Genomic DNA, 15775 nt, shown 5'->3' with positions numbered 1-15775 from the left:
CCTAAACAGTTAATGCAGTACCTTTTATTAAACCTGTTGAATTAAAATTGAAGGTCTGCACTTCATTCAGATTTTAATAGTTTCATGTAAAAGCCACTGGGGTTGTGTACAGCAGCAGAATTTCAAGGACCTATTACGGACATGGCCCTAACTGTCCATATGTATTTATAAAATAAATCCCCAGGCTCATATTCTCAGGAATAAGTATAAAATAGGCATTGTTTTTGAAGGAGATCATTCTATGATGCGAAAGATATGTGAAGACAGCTCTTGTTAATAATGGTTGGAGCTGCAGTGTAACATGCATGAAGGACTTGTGACCTTTATGCAACAAAACCTGTCGCTCCAAAGTACATTACACTGTGAGACAGAGGAGCAGCGACACTTTTCCGGCTGTCAGCCCTTAAATTTTCCCTCATCTCCACCCAACACTTGACAGTTCATCCACACAAAGTTGACCTTCAGATTCCCCGACTGTTCCTCACGCCCCAACAGTTATTTCAACTGTACACATCACTGTGGCCAGTTTTTGTCATGCTCACATAGCTGCCATTTTTAAACAGCAAAGAGAGACAAAAAGCATCACCCTCCCCCCTCTCCTTTCATCAGAGCAGTGTGTGCTGACACCTTAAAATAATGCCAGCCTACCCGCCATGTGGCTGTGTCAGCCCGCACAGCATCTCTTCCATCCTTTCTCTTGACTCCTCCTTGCAATTTAGAGTTTGCTGTAAAAGTAGGGAGGAGGCGCCTCATTCCTATGTCAGTTTTCATTCAAGCTTCCCACTAGGAAATTGATTGTGCTTTAGAGGAGGCCATTGCAAGGTGTAAGCAGGTTTAATCTCATTGCACAGCTGTTAAGTAAACCTGGAAGGAATACAGTTTAAGTAGAGAAAAGTTCACAGTGCAGTGCTGGAGACTGTAAACAAACCACCACACTGATGTGTTAGTGTTGTTTAGCTGTAAGGCTGTGGGCATGTTTGCCATCAAAATGAATTGCAGAGGCATAAAATCAACTTTTTTAGTCTAAATTCTTAAGATCCTGTATTTCAGTTACATGTACAGGACTGTGAAAAGTTTCAAGCCACCCATCACTTCTTTAACTTTTGCATGGAAATGGGATATATGTGCGGCAGTACAGCATAAGGTAAGAACAGAATGAGACGGTGTGAAACCTCAAAAAATGACAGGAAATTTTGGCTCCTCTGAAGCAAAACAGGAGGACACAAGAAGCAGTCAGATTGTGCAAATCTTGTTCTTTGTCCAGTATTTACTTCTTTTCTGTATATTGTATTTTTTTCAAACATACTAGTAGTGCAGCAAAAAATAACTGCAAAATGCAGTAATAAAAGTAATTTATTTGGCGTAAATTGGAGCTATTAGTTTAAATTATTTTAGTATTTCTTTTTTTTTTTTATCTATGTGGATTATATTACATTTGTAGCATTCATTGTTTTTAATTTTTCTTTTCATTTTTTTTAAATAAAATTAGTTTTTTGTAAATACCAGGACATTAATAACTTGAGCTTGATATATAATAATATACTACAGTATATTTCTAACTAACAAGCTCATTCTCTTTCTCTTGACAACTGAAGAAAGAAAACATTTTGGGGTCAACTTGAATGTGAAAGTGAGGTCAGAGGTCAAATGTAACATGATATTTGGATGCCCATACACCAGTATCATTTCCTTAATACAAACATAGACAGACTAATTTTAATCACTGTTTTGAAGATAAAAGCCATTTATGACAATTTGACCTCATTTGACCTCATTTGACCTTGATGAAGAGGTCAAAGGTCCAAGGTAATGTGATATTTCAAATCCCCATATATCACTTACTACATGCAGATGAGATTTCAATACAGGCACTGGCAGTAAGAAACAGTTTTAAATTCTGCTATATGGCATTAATATCACTTTGACCTGTAGATGTGTCTGTTGACACTGAAGGAGAGGTCAGAGGTCAGATATGACGGGATATTATAAATCCTTATACACCACTTTCTATATATGTTGACAATAAGCACCACACTTATAGTTACGGTCTAGTGCTAAGGTTTTTTTGTCAACTTTTGACCAATATATCATTAAGGTGACCTTGAAGAACTCAGTGGATGGAAGCCTAATTTTAATGGATGTTAATATAACCCCACTCTGCACACCTAGCAGATATTTTAGAATTATTAAAAACTTTTTGAACTATCGTGTTAACAGACAGAATGACTGAATGACATGCAAACCCTACAAAAAGATAACCTCCTTGGTACCGATAATGATGGGTAGCTCAAGACTTCTGCACAGTATTGTGTTTTCTATTCATTTGGATAGAAAACACAGTACGGGCACTTATTTTAAAATAAACAATTTAATAAAGTTAATGTGATTCATATTTCCCCATCAAAAATTACTCAAACAAGTCAACACAGTTTGCCTTACAGCTGTAAAAATAGTCAGTCGTGTTAACCCAGATTATTTTAAATGTATTGCATCCATTTAGTTTGAGTTTTAACAGCATATGGTCAAATATTACGCATTCACAATAGTTTGTATTTGTTTTTGGCAGGTAAATATCCATCACATTAAATCTGTGAATTTAAACAATTGCTAAATAAATTATTATAATTAAAACGTATAATCTCAAAAAAATCTTCCAAACATTTCGTCATTACATATTACATACTCTTTTGCCAAAGTTTCTTTGAGAATAATATTGTAGGTTAGCAACCCTAAGCAGTCACAATTAAACAAATGCGGTGTACCACATTAACACTAATTAGAACAGACTTTAAATTCATCAAGCCACTTAGCCAGCACATGAATGTAAACAAAGTAATTAGCGTACCTGTGCAGAGGACGCAGTAAAGTTGACATCACATCGTTTGCACCTTGCAAAGTCTTGATTAACGCAATCAACCTACAGGAGCCAAGTGGCCCCAAGGTCACAGTCATGCATCTTTTGTCCCAAGATTCATTAACGAGGCGATAAGCCGTTTATGAATGTGGAAATGAAAAGCGAAAAGAATCCTTAATCAGTGGGTGATTAAGAAATGCTGAAAATGGCATAGTGGGTGCTTTGGATTGTGTCATCAGTGACCTGTAATGATCTCTGAACCACCGCTCACTTTGTGTTGGTGTAAATCTTCAAAGACTGTCTCCAGGGCAAATTGTAAATCACTAACTATAGGCACTGTGGGATGATTTGCCCAACAAACAAATACACCGGTGCTAAAACTCAAGTGATTAAACACAGATTATCTTTTGATTGGCAGTGGCATTGGAGTAGTGTTTCAGCTGAGAGAGATGGTGTTTTAAAGTTCTAATTTAGTTTAACCAATGCTAGCAAAAGATATTACTTTATGCAATCCTTTATCTGATGGACCCATTTGAAAATAAATGGTTCCATTTGTGTGTAGTTTCACATTTGATTAGCTCTGCAAATAGAGAACGAAGACAATACTGAACAAATTAGCAGACCACCCTATTGGTCACTTTTCATCAAAGCACCACAGACAAAATACTCCATGCTCTATGTAAACAAATATTATTTATTTAAGGATTTACTGATGTTTCAAAAGCTGCCACATGTCTAAAAAACGGTTAAAATTATGTTATGGTAAATGCAGGATTATTAAATTAGATGCTTTAAGGAGTATGGAAGGCAAATTTATTTATTTTGTGTGAATTTCACAGTTTATTTCCAGGCTATGTAAACCCATAGGTGTTTGATAGAATATGCAATCAGCCAGCGCATACAGCTTGTCAGGCCTCAGCTTAAATATTTTGACGGTCACCGGGTTGCTGTGTTTAAACTGGGTATCACAGTGAAGAGTGGATCTTACTGAGAAACCAAACACTGCATGCAGTGGCATGTGGACCCCAAATTATACCAAATTTTATTGTCTTTCTAACTCTAATTTGGTCTCTGATGTACAAAATGAGCTATCAGGAATTGAAGCAATCAAACAAACAGGTAACCACCTACAACTGAAGAGAGACGCCCTTGTACTGATTGTAACTAATGTGGCTAAACACCACACAAGTTACGAGTTCACCTAGCTAACAACATTCGCAAATGATGAGACCAGAGATGTAATCTACTACCACACTCTGACATGTACCCAAACCACCAAACTTAATAAACTAAAAACACAAATAAGTGTTTGAACAGAGGGCAGCCAAGCTACCCAGTTTGCTCAGTTTGCTTAACATGAGTAGCAAGTAAACTCAGACATGTAGCGTAAGTAAAATGCTGGTGCTGCACCAAAAACCTCCTTGTGATCTCTGTGGATACAAGCAGACTTCTGTGGTCGCCTGTTGTTTGTATGAAAGACACCGACTTGTCTGTAAACTGTTGCTATTTTGACTTCTGAGCTGTATTTAAATAAATGTGTAACAGACACTGCTTGCCTTCAAAGTAAAAACTTTGCCTTACCAACACTTAAAAAAAAAATCAGCTTTTACTTTGAAGTTCTTCATTTCTAGTTTTCGTCGCACTTTTTAAAGTTTAATTGCTACTTCACTTTTAGTTTGCTTGCTTCTGGAGACAAGTAACCTCCAAAAACATCTTACTGGCTGTCCACATTTGGAATACATATTTTTTCCTAGCGACGACTCAGGTGACAGCAACACAAAGAATCTGACTGGTTTTCTATATAGTCTGCTTGGATAACTGTAGCTAACTGGTAAAATGCACTCTCACTGTGTCTGCTCCGTTAGGTCCTCCACTCCTTACCTTCTCTATCTTGTTTTTTGATATTTTGAAGTGGAGTAACAGGGCACGCATACTTATGTGATATGGAAACATTGTCCACTTGCAAAGATGCATCTCCCCTCTAATTTGCTCCACCTAGAGCATATCGGGCTCAGTTTCCTTCCATGCGTTTGCATTTTTATTGAATACAGTGCACGGCCTCTGAAATTTGCTGCGTTCAGTCAAAGCACGCACAGTTTGAGAAGCGGGATTTAGACCAGTAAGTCACAGGTCCAATTACCTTTCATGTTGGATAACTTGAGGTGTGAAATTAAAATCAGCATTTTCCCTTGCCTAGCTTTCATTGGTATGCCCCTAAAAGGGTGCTCCAGTGATGCTGCTAGACCCTCACATGTGTGGCGGTGAACTGTACTTGTGATGTGAAGCTTCCAGGTGTGAATATATGGGAAAGAAGCACTGCGTCTCGCAGAATGAGCCAATTTTCTCCATTTTTCCTCTTTAAAAGGTTCAGCTAATTTCTTCTACTCACTGCCTCACATTTAACCACTGAATGCATGTGGCTAATTGTACCTGTACTGTATTAACTTGGGTGATTAAGTCTGTCATACTGAGTCAGCTGTCTGTATCATTTCAGATAAATCATGGATGCACACCCCAGAAGCTTTGGCCAAGCATTACATAGCCTACAATGCCAAGGTAGGTATCTCTCTTTGCCTGCTACATTTTAATGAACTCTGTCAGAGCAGGGCGACTGCAAAATAATGAAACAGCGAAGAACTGCGACACTTTTATTGCAAGTTGAAAAAGAAGTCTGTTCTTTTGTGGCTCCCACCTTTGTCTGTGTTTATTCCCTCCAGTCATGCCTGTTAAATCTCTCTGTCTGTGTGTCCCACAATGCAGTTCCCCTGATAAGCACCAGGCCTTTCATTGCACTCTCTGGTATTGTCCAGCAAATGAGCTTCACTGCCCATAGATGCATTGTTTTAGGTTGAGGCTGCATAAAAATTCCTGACAGAGACGGCTGATAAACCTCAGCACCTCTCCTCAATGTAACAATAATTTGGATTTTTAATGGTGTTTAAATTAATTCCCTGCCCACACACCTCAAGTACTGTCAAAAAATTGATACCGTTGTATTCGTCTCTCATAGCAGCTGTTGTCTCTTGGTGCTGTGATGCGGGGAAGGAAATCTTCCTCATCAAAGTTTAATTTGAAGGAGACTCTGTCTTTTAGCCTTCTTGATTTGTTTATTTTTAATGAGTGTGTGAACAGAGGGGGATTTAAGTAAAGTGGCACATGCACACGTCAAAATAGGTAAGAACTTTGGATCTGATGCAGGACTAACTTGTAATGAAATGGCTCTCAGGCTTGCCTGGAATCAGGATCTGCTATAAAACACTGGGGGGAAAAAAGGTGTTTTTCAAATATCCAGCAAACACCCCTGGAAGGAGGGACTGTGTCCCTTGGGGAGGACTCCCCTGTCAAGCTGGTTTTCTGCTTCATTTCGACAGAGTTTTCCTCCTATGAGGCACAAAATCTGTCGGCCTACATTCTTGTGCTTCACAAATGCGATGCTGGAACGGAGGTGGAGCTCCAAGACTGCCTCCAAAATATCCCTGCAAACTGCTGAAGCTCCCTTCCTGCATGCAGCAAAGAAGCAAAGGAAGCCGGCAGAAGGCACATCTCTAAAATCAAAGCACATTGTCAGTTCCTATACTCGCTGTATTGCTTTGAGTGATGAGATCCCCGTCTGGTTAAATTTGCTGAGATCTGAGTAAAGGACTCATCAGTGAAGGAATTGGGGGGGGGGTGCTGGGAATGTGCTTGGCATGATCTCCCAGGTTTCAAGCACTCAGTACTGTAAAAATAAGCTCAGTTAGCAGTTCACTGAACAATGTGCCAGATAGTTAGAGCAGAGAGAGAGAGCTCTCTTTTAGCCTCATGAAAATGAACCCTTTTTCTTTATTTTCAAACGTTGACAAAGACGTAAAATCTTTGATAACTTCAATCATTTCGATTTGACGGCACTTCAAAACTTTCATGAACTGAACCTGAGATCAAATCCTAACTGTGATATAACAAGAAAATACTAGAATTTGACTCAATAAAATCTGAATTTCTTGGAGGAACTACACCACACAGTAGACAAAAATAACTATAAATGTTTTGAAACGGCATCACAAACATGATCTAATATCTTATATTGTTAAATGCGACCTAGCAGACAGCGACAAACTGCAGCTCCTTTTCAGAACACCTGCCAATCAAAGTAGCCACTCCCCTAAACTTTATCTCTGGCAACAATACATCACCCACCATGATGCCCCTGGTGTAAATGTAGGCTGAAAAATAACTTTAGTATTGCGTGCAGGTGATAATAAGCTAATTGGAACTAAAACTGGTGACTGATGGCTGATTCAAGCGTGTTCATCTGTTTTACGGTTTAAGATCCTTCGGGTAAAGACTGAATTGGGAATACACAGAAGATGGACTTCATGTTTTTTGTTCACTGAAATCGCAATTAAGTGATCGTTCCTTTGGTAAAACAAGCAAATTAAAAGAAGCTGGAAAGAGATTTGAAAGTTATTTCCATCTGTGCTAGAAAAATGACTGAAATGATTCATTTATTATCAAAGTGGATTGTCGCTGATGAGTTTTCTTCTTTTGTAATTTACTAAACGTATTCCTAAGAGGAATAAAATATCTATATCAAATTACTTTAATTGATCATGTTTGAGTTCAATTTTAAGAACAATTGTAGAACAGGTAACACAGGAAGTCTCCCTCGCTGATATTTGCAGCAGTATCTTTACATCCACACCAATCACAACAGATCTGCAGTTTTATATTCATGCTAAATCGTTATGCTGTCATCAGTAAATCACAGCAGCAACTTCCCAGCTAAGAACTAAGTCCACTGTTTTTAAAATGTATTACCTTTAACTTCTTACGCAGTGACGACTGCTGAGACTGAAGTGAGCTTTGATTTCGGTGGTCTGCCAGTTCTTTGATCCGATCGGACAGTTATACAAATTCTAACGGTGCTTTTTATGAGCAGCTTCAGTGTGATTGACCTGTGGGCTCAAAGAGGAAAGAGGATGTTGAGAGGTGAGCTGCTAGATTTGCCATGTCTTTCATCAGTAATCATGTCACATTCACAAGTCACTTAAATTATGGACAACACAGATCCTGCCCTTTCTGAAGGTGTATAAGAAAAAAAAAAAATCTGAGAACTTTCAGCTTGGAGGAGTGAACACCGGATGGATGGTGAGTTGGAACTGAGCTCTATGTTGTGTCATCTGAGTGAACACTTGAGACCTGCCACAAGGCTGACACGTGTGTGTCTGCAGTTGAAAATGTGAGTTCTTTCTGCGGGCAACGAGAGGTAGGGCCGGTTCGTTTTCAGCTGCGTGCACCAGTTGATGGATGAGCCTCCGAGCTCTGTTTGCCTTGTGAGACCTCCCCAGTCGCAGCCCAGAATGCACTGGTCAGGAACAAGTGTTACTCCACTCTATTCTGGGCATCTGTCAGCAGCACTCCCAGAGATGAGCATAAGTGTGGAGAGTACATTTGTCACACCGATGCAGAATGCTGACACTTTGCTCTGAAGCCTCAATCTGTCTTCTGGCTCTATTGATAACTTGCAGTCTGGTGTTAGTTCACCTGTCTTACTGCATTTAGAAAGACGTCAGAGGCTCTCAGCCACCAAAGAGTTACACAGACACGTTTTGGATGGAGAAGCTATATTAATTGATTTGATTTTTGACGGAAGGGTTCTTTTATAGTGCTGTCAGACATGTGCAAGATTAAAAAAAATACAAATAAATTCTGTATTTCACCTCTTGTTATTACAGCCACGGCAGCTGGCAGTGCGCACTCCAAATTTTTATGGGTATTAGCACAGCCAAGTCATTGCCTGCATCACAAAGATTTTAATGTGTCACAGAGACAGTCAAACTGCCGGAGCTGCTTTCAGCTTCCAATGGGAGACATTGTTATTTTGTTTGTGCCAGCCTTGAAGGCTCTGACACCAGTGTTTTTGAAGTCTGATATTGGAACAGGCTCCACACATTAAGCTCAGGAAGCAGCGAAGCAACCTGTGTGACTGCAACAATTACAACTGTTGCTGCCAGATGGGGCGCACGATGTTCAGGCTCAAAGGTTAACGGCTCCATCTGTTGGTGAACAGCAGAAGTGCTGCTCGTGTGCGTCTGTGTGTGTTGGTGTGTGTTCATCCAATCCTCATGTGTAAAAGACACTTTTATAACTTTTTGCAATACAGGAAATGCAAGATGATGAAGAAGAATATATACTAATGCCTTCAGGATGTGAAAGGTCATCTACATTTATTTGAAGTCAGAGTGACAAATTGGAGATTTTAGTGACTTAAACGTGAAGCTCCACAGATTTTAAACTCTGAGAAAGCCTCTTTCCTACAGTTTGATAAAAGATCCAACTCATCCTTTATGGATTCATTTGTTTACCTAGTTTTTGGCCAATGTCCGTAGGCCAGAATACCAAAGTACACTGTAGCATTTCCTTTAGGAGCACAGAATATGATGCACTGGTGCCAGATATTGGTATTTTTATTAAAACATGTCGGTGCTTTAAACCCTGACTACGTTGACCTATCACAGACTCACTGTGACAGACCTACCATGAAGAAGAAAATAACAGGATGAATTTGAGCACAGTGAATGAAGCAAATCAGAGAGGTCATAAATTGATTTGACACATTATTAAATATTATTAATACACACACTGACACCTCACCTGCTTTTTGAATTTTAGAAGTATTCTTCATCATCTTCTTTGTATTGGGCTATGTAATTAAATACTTGTTTACACCTTTTGTTTTACTGTGTGCGTCTTTTTGTTCTCTTTTCAGTTCCTTGGAAACACAGAGGTTGAAGCTCCGAAAGGCACAGAAGTTGTAAAGGATGCAGTCAGAAAGCTCAAGGTAAAGCTAGTCTCCAGATAGCTGTAGCCTAAAGGACAGCAGAGCATTCTTGAGTGACCAGATTGGACAAGGGGCTCAGAGCAGGGGAGGTGGGAGTGAGTGGCAAGTGCCCCCCTCCCTCATCTGCCAGCACCAAGGTGCCCTTGGAGTTTTTCAGCTCCTAAGCTGTGTAGAACTGCTGGATAAGCACATTAGTTCGTTCAGCCCCCCTTTCTCAGCGTAGATGTAAAGTTTAGTTACAGGAAATACTCATCAGGAATAAAAGCTGCTGTTTCAGGTTCTAGCCTGAAATAAATCATTAAATCACCATAGCTGTAATAGTAAAAGACTCCCTGCCCTGCATTAAAGGGCAAGGCATGCACAATTATACCAGATCCAGGCTGTATGATACTGGCCCAATAGCAGCCCAGTACAGACAATGCAGGGCGTGGCGTTAGGAATGAAAATGTCCATCATGGACAGCAGTTGATTGCTTTATCTTGGGTGTTTTTTCATAATGGACTTGGTCTGAAAGCATTATGGTTTTGTGACGTCTGTGATGTTGACCAGTATGAGCACAGCACGCTCTACCAGCTGTGTGCAGCTGTAAACATGACAAAGCGTAACAGGAATGATATCGGTACTTTGCAAGGCTGAAAGCCAGCTTTTTTTCCTTACATGGCCGATGAGGAAGGAACCTGTAGTATGTCATAGATATTAGTCAGAAAGAGTAAGATTTCATGACTGTGTGAAATCCTAATCCAATCCAACAGAGTGACTGTCATCACAGAGAAACCGATCATGCAGTCTGAGGCTGGCATTAGAATTCTTCTGAACACAGAGAAGCTTTTAAGAGGCAGACTTTCCCCTCAGGAGCTTTGGAGGCCAGACAGAGTAATTAACATGAATTTGTAAGGTGGTCAGAAGTGCAGTGTTATAACTGTCTACTGCTTAAAAGCCTACCAGGAGTAACCCTTGAAGATATTTTCTGAACTGAGCAGATGCTGTCATATTTTAGGCCGGCGTATCAAACAAAACGATCGGGTGTGGACCAGAAATTAGTGAGGGTGGTCTCTGTCGATGAAGCTACCCTTGGGAAAAACAGGAAACTATGCTAATGGTCATCAAGCCACATCTTTACTGATAAATCCTGACATGTGAAAAGTCATCGTTAGGGGTACAGTTGTCTTTATTGGGGAACGAATTAAACGAGTTGAAGATCTGGTACCACTATATCTTTTTGGCACTGGTGCTATGCAGGTGATTCCAAATCAAAACCAAAACAATGAGCTGAAAGACACTAAAATAGATGGAGAAGCGTGGAGGAACTGAGGGAATAAATTTGTTTTTGTTGGTTTTCTTTTAAGAGCTTTCTCATTAAGCATTCATGTTACATCTGTGCCTAAGACACATAAATTAGCCTTGCTTTGGAAAACAAAACAAACTTATTTATTGAGGACTCACTTTAAGCTGAAGTGTTTAACTTTTGTAAAAATGTTAAGTTCTATTATATTTGACCCTGTCAGAGCCCATATTTGTTTTCTTTAATTAAGGTAGAAGTGGTCAAAGTCGTAGAGGTAGTATAAGTTGCTAAACAACCGTTTAAGAAAGTGCTCGATGAGTCACTTTGACAAACAGCCTCATTTGTAATTTAGGGCTTCCTTTGTGTTTAGTACACAAAGTTTCATTAAACCTGCCCACAAAATTGCACTTAACCTGGGTTACTCTCCAGACACATACTCCTCAAGCTTACAGACATCTAATCAAACCTTTAAGCATGGGAACAGCCTGAAACCTGGGCAGCTCTCTTTGTCACGGCTTCTTGGTAATGCGGCTGCACTCGCTGCATGCTGGCCTCCCCCCCGTCTTCTCCTGCCAAGACCTGAATCTCTGAGGCCACTTGGAGGGGGAGACTTGTTTTTCCAAACCCGTACCTCTATTGTTACATTGCATTTGATCTGCTTTTGACCAAGGCTCCATGGTTACGCTCCCAGATACGCTGGCAGTCGGGACGACATTAGCTGTGCTTCCTGAGATCATGTGCAGAGAAAAAAAAATGTTGCAACTTCAGAGACAGCCTCAAAGGCACATCTCCATGGTTTAGGTCAAATAATATACTCTTCTATCACTTAGTATATATAAATGACCTTTGGTTTTGCTCAAGCAAGAAGCATCTCCATGAAACACACATTTATTGTCCTCTCACTCTCTCCGTGTCTGGTCATGTTTGTGTCTGCAGGCTTTGAAATGTAAATGTATTAAATTATATAAACATCAATTTACTGCTTTAGTGTTAGAGGCTATATAAAAGAACTCTTAATGGAGGCAAATGGTAAAGCTTCTGATTACTTTCTTTTATCCATTTTTGTGGCAGGAGCAGATACTTAGCGAACATGTATCTCTAATTTCACAACTGTGTAACCGCTGAAGGCAGTGAAAGTAAAGTGAGGATGCTTTTGAAAAGAATGCTGACTTTTTTAAAGTGCTTTAGGTCTCAGTTGCTTCCATCTCTTGGTGTAATCTCAGACTGATTTTGTGATGATGATGTGATCCAATTTGTGGGGTAGCATCTTCTTTTAGCTCCTGTCTTTATGATTTCGTCTGCTAACTGATCCATGCCAACACTTAAGCCGGCTGCCTGAGATTGTTTAGGTCTGTCTTGTGCCCCCAAAAGAGCCCTGACCCAGCGAAGGACAGATGCTGAATTGGATAGAGATCTGGGGAATTGAGGCCAAGTAAACACCTTGAACTCTTTGTTCAGTTCCCTCAATCCATGCCTGAAAAGTTTTAGCACTGTGGCAGGTGCATTATTCTGCTAAAAGAGGCCACTTCTGTCAGGGAATACCACATCCAGCAGGGATCAGTGTGACTAGTGTTTAGGTGGGTGGTACATGGCAAAATACCATGCATATGAATGCCTGGACCCAAGAGTTCTCAGCATTACACCAAGTTGCCCTCTTTGCCTCTTGTAAAAAAATCACAAATGCACAAAATGTAAAAGATGAAACATCCTTCCCTGACTAGTTCATTGTGTTATTGGTCCATGCTCTCACTCTAAAGCTCATGTATGTTCTTTGAGTGCTGCACAGAAGTCAGCTTTGACACACTCAGCTGGTCTGAAGCTGCACAGCTTCATATGCAGCCATATAAAAAGGTTGGGTGTAATTTTGGGTCTAAAAAGTGAAAGTCATGCAGAAGTGCCTCAACTGTGCATATCAATGAAGAGAGATCACTTGAAAAACATCGAACATGATTTATTGAGATGGAGAAATTAATATATTTGGCGATTAGTCTCCGATAACCCATCGTGGCAGGACTGAATCCCTGCAGTAAAAGGATTTAGGACAGTGTCTAGACCAGAGTGTAGAATAGCTCGCTTGAATAGAGCTTTGGCTCAGGTGTCTGAGGTGGAGATGGGGAGGAAGTAGGATGCACAAAGGAGTCTGAAAGGAAGAATTACAGAGAGGACAGATTTAAACCATCCACCAGGCTCAAAGAAGGCAGGCAAGAAGATGATTGGAAAGCAGCAGACACAAAAGCCTTATTTGTTCACTTTTGAGCATTCCAACATTTTTACTTCCATAGGAATTCAGAGGACAGGTAGCAGCCAGGTGATGCTAATCAAATACAATCTATTCAAGGCGTTTTGGCAGAAGTGTAGACCAATATTCCTCCACAATGATCTGAGAGACTGATAAATACATACGGAGAGTGATTACGTCAAGCTATCGTTGCTAAAGGTAATTCTGTAAGCTACTGAATCATGGGGTTGTATTTAGTTTTTCACAGGTCCACATAAGGGAAACCAGCTTTCAGCTTCTGTGACCTCAGCAAAAACCTTCCTGATAAGATGGCTTTAAGTCCTAATTACAGAGTGTTGTTCATTTTATAAAATATGTTCCCCATTAGAATCAAAGAAGTGAGATAAAGTACGCTGTTGCTTTGTTATCTTTGAAAAGCTTGAGCGTGCTTTGTCTTCTTGTTTCTTAGTCAGATCCTCACCTTCCTCCTCACATTTGGTTTCAATGTTTCCATTCAGCTCATAGCTTCACATTTGGACTAACCAGCAGCTGATGTCAATATCCATCTTTTATATACAGTTGATGTACTCTGTAAGCTGGGATGCACATTGTGCCTCAGTGCCTCTCTATCACATCCATATTAAGGTTTTAGAAATTTGGAGTTGATGTTAGACCACACGGGTCAGCCTTTATTCTCCGCATGCATCAGTGAGCCTAAGGCGCCATAACCCACACATAGCCCTCACAACTGGCTTCTGGTAAAGTCGCTGTGTTTCTGTTACAGCCATTTTCTGTGTCCAACATGTCAGCTTCAAGACATGACAGTTAACTTTCTGTCTAATATATCCCACACCTTGACAGGTGCCATTGTAACAAGGCCATCAGTGTCATTCACCTGTCAATGGTTTTAATGCTGTTGCAGTTTATAGATTTTGGATTGGTCAGATTCTCCCGACAAACAAGTGTCAGAATCTTGTGCTCTGTACTCTATCTTGAGATAAAAAAAAGGAGTTGTCATATTATCAGCTTCTTTGCATGTCTTCTCAACTGACAGCATACACTCCCGTTTAATTTCATTGGTTGTTGTCCTCAACTCGCTGCCAAGTTCACTTTGTATTTATAACACTTGGCAACAAAATGAAGAAAGACTTAAACAGTTTTTTGGCAGAGAACAAAGATGGACCCACTACATGGTTCACACTTTTAATTTCTTCTGTAAAACAGCAAACTTTAATGATTGCATTTCCCTCGATCAAGTCTAATTAGCATTTAAAGATAATATGCTGCACAGAGGTTTGTGTCTACACTGATGAGAACAGCATTCAGTTTTACTGCTGTTTTTTCTTTCTTTTTAAAGCAGCAATAATCATAATCTTTACATGAACAGTGCCTCAAATGACAATGTGTACTGTAAAGGGAATTGTACTCAAAGTATAATCATCTCAGCTCTACTAAATGTTACATCTCTGAAATCTTTGGTTTGGCTTTACTCTTTGATTCAGACTCTTAGCAAACATGGCATGTCCTTTCCTTACAACTGCATCTGTCATGCCACCAGCATAAGACACCTCGCTAATGTCAATAGCTCTTGCTTTAATATTTAGCAGCTAAAGTGAAATGTGGTCTCAGATATACTTAGAGAACAAAACAGAACAAGTGTTTACGTTTGTACTTTGAGCAGAAATATGACAAACAGTGCCAACACATTCATCGTATCTAAATTTTTGAGCTGGTTGCAGCTTTAAATGCAGAAATCCAGGATATGGTAAAAATGTCTTACCATGCTTTTACTGTAGCTGTATTTGTGTGTCATGTGGCATACTTTCTTATATGCTAATTGCACTTTTATCATACTAATTTTTCCTCTTGCAGTTTCAGAGGCACATCAAAAAGTCGGAGGGACAGAAGATCCCGAAAGTGGAACTTCAGATCTCCATTTATGGCGTGAAGATACTAGATCCCAAGACAAAAGTGAGTCCAGAAAGGATATAGGCAACTGTATATGACAACTGTGATTATACGGAAAATAAACACTGTGAAGTCATCTCTCATATGCAGAGTAAATAATAAATGCTTTATTTTCCCCCCAGGATGTGCAGCATAACTGTCAGTTACACAGAATATCCTTCTGCGCAGATGACAAAACCGATAAAAGGATATTTACTTTTATCTGCAAAGACTCAGAGTCCAACAAACACCTCTGCTACGTCTTTGACAGTGAAAAATGTGTAAGTCTCTGCCGCTTCAACAAGCTTGCTTGTTTCCTTGGATACAAATGTGAAATACATGAGTCAGATTGCTGAAAAATAAGGTATTTTGACATCTCACAGTTAACCTTTCACGATCAGCTTAAGTGAAAACTACAGCTGTACTCACATTTATTTAGTGTTTGAGCCAGTCTTTGTTTCCTATGTGCTTCAGGCAGAAGAGATAACTTTAACTATCGGCCAAGCCTTTGATTTGGCCTACAAGAAGTTCTTGGAGTCTGGAGGCAAAGACGTGGAAACCAGGAAACAGATTGGAACCCTGCAGAAACGAGTGCGTCTCACATCCAGCTCACGGAGCTCGTTCGCTCACACACACACACACTCTGACAGCGTG

General features: G+C 39.9%; 1 protein-coding gene across 6 annotated transcripts in view; it reads left to right on the top strand.

Annotated features, from left to right (window-relative positions):
* Positions 1-15775, top strand: part of gulp1a (GULP PTB domain containing engulfment adaptor 1a) — a 94341-nt gene that overhangs the window by 73067 nt on the left and 5499 nt on the right. For all 6 annotated transcript variants that reach the window (XM_085384199.1, XM_085384204.1, XM_085384200.1 and 3 more), the window contains 5 exons: positions 5349-5410; positions 9603-9674; positions 15047-15145; positions 15265-15402; positions 15596-15712. In XM_085384199.1, coding sequence (XP_085240325.1) covers positions 5349-5410; positions 9603-9674; positions 15047-15145; positions 15265-15402; positions 15596-15712 — 488 coding nt within the window. The remainder of the gene's footprint in view (positions 1-5348; positions 5411-9602; positions 9675-15046; positions 15146-15264; positions 15403-15595; positions 15713-15775) is intronic.

Source organism: Rhamphochromis longiceps, linkage group LG16 (assembly GCF_057381845.1).
Source record: "Rhamphochromis longiceps isolate RC_006_pf linkage group LG16, R_longiceps_female_GT1.1, whole genome shotgun sequence".
Taxonomy (NCBI): Eukaryota; Metazoa; Chordata; class Actinopteri; order Cichliformes; family Cichlidae; genus Rhamphochromis; species Rhamphochromis longiceps.
This window is presented reverse-complemented; position numbering and strand designations above follow the sequence as displayed.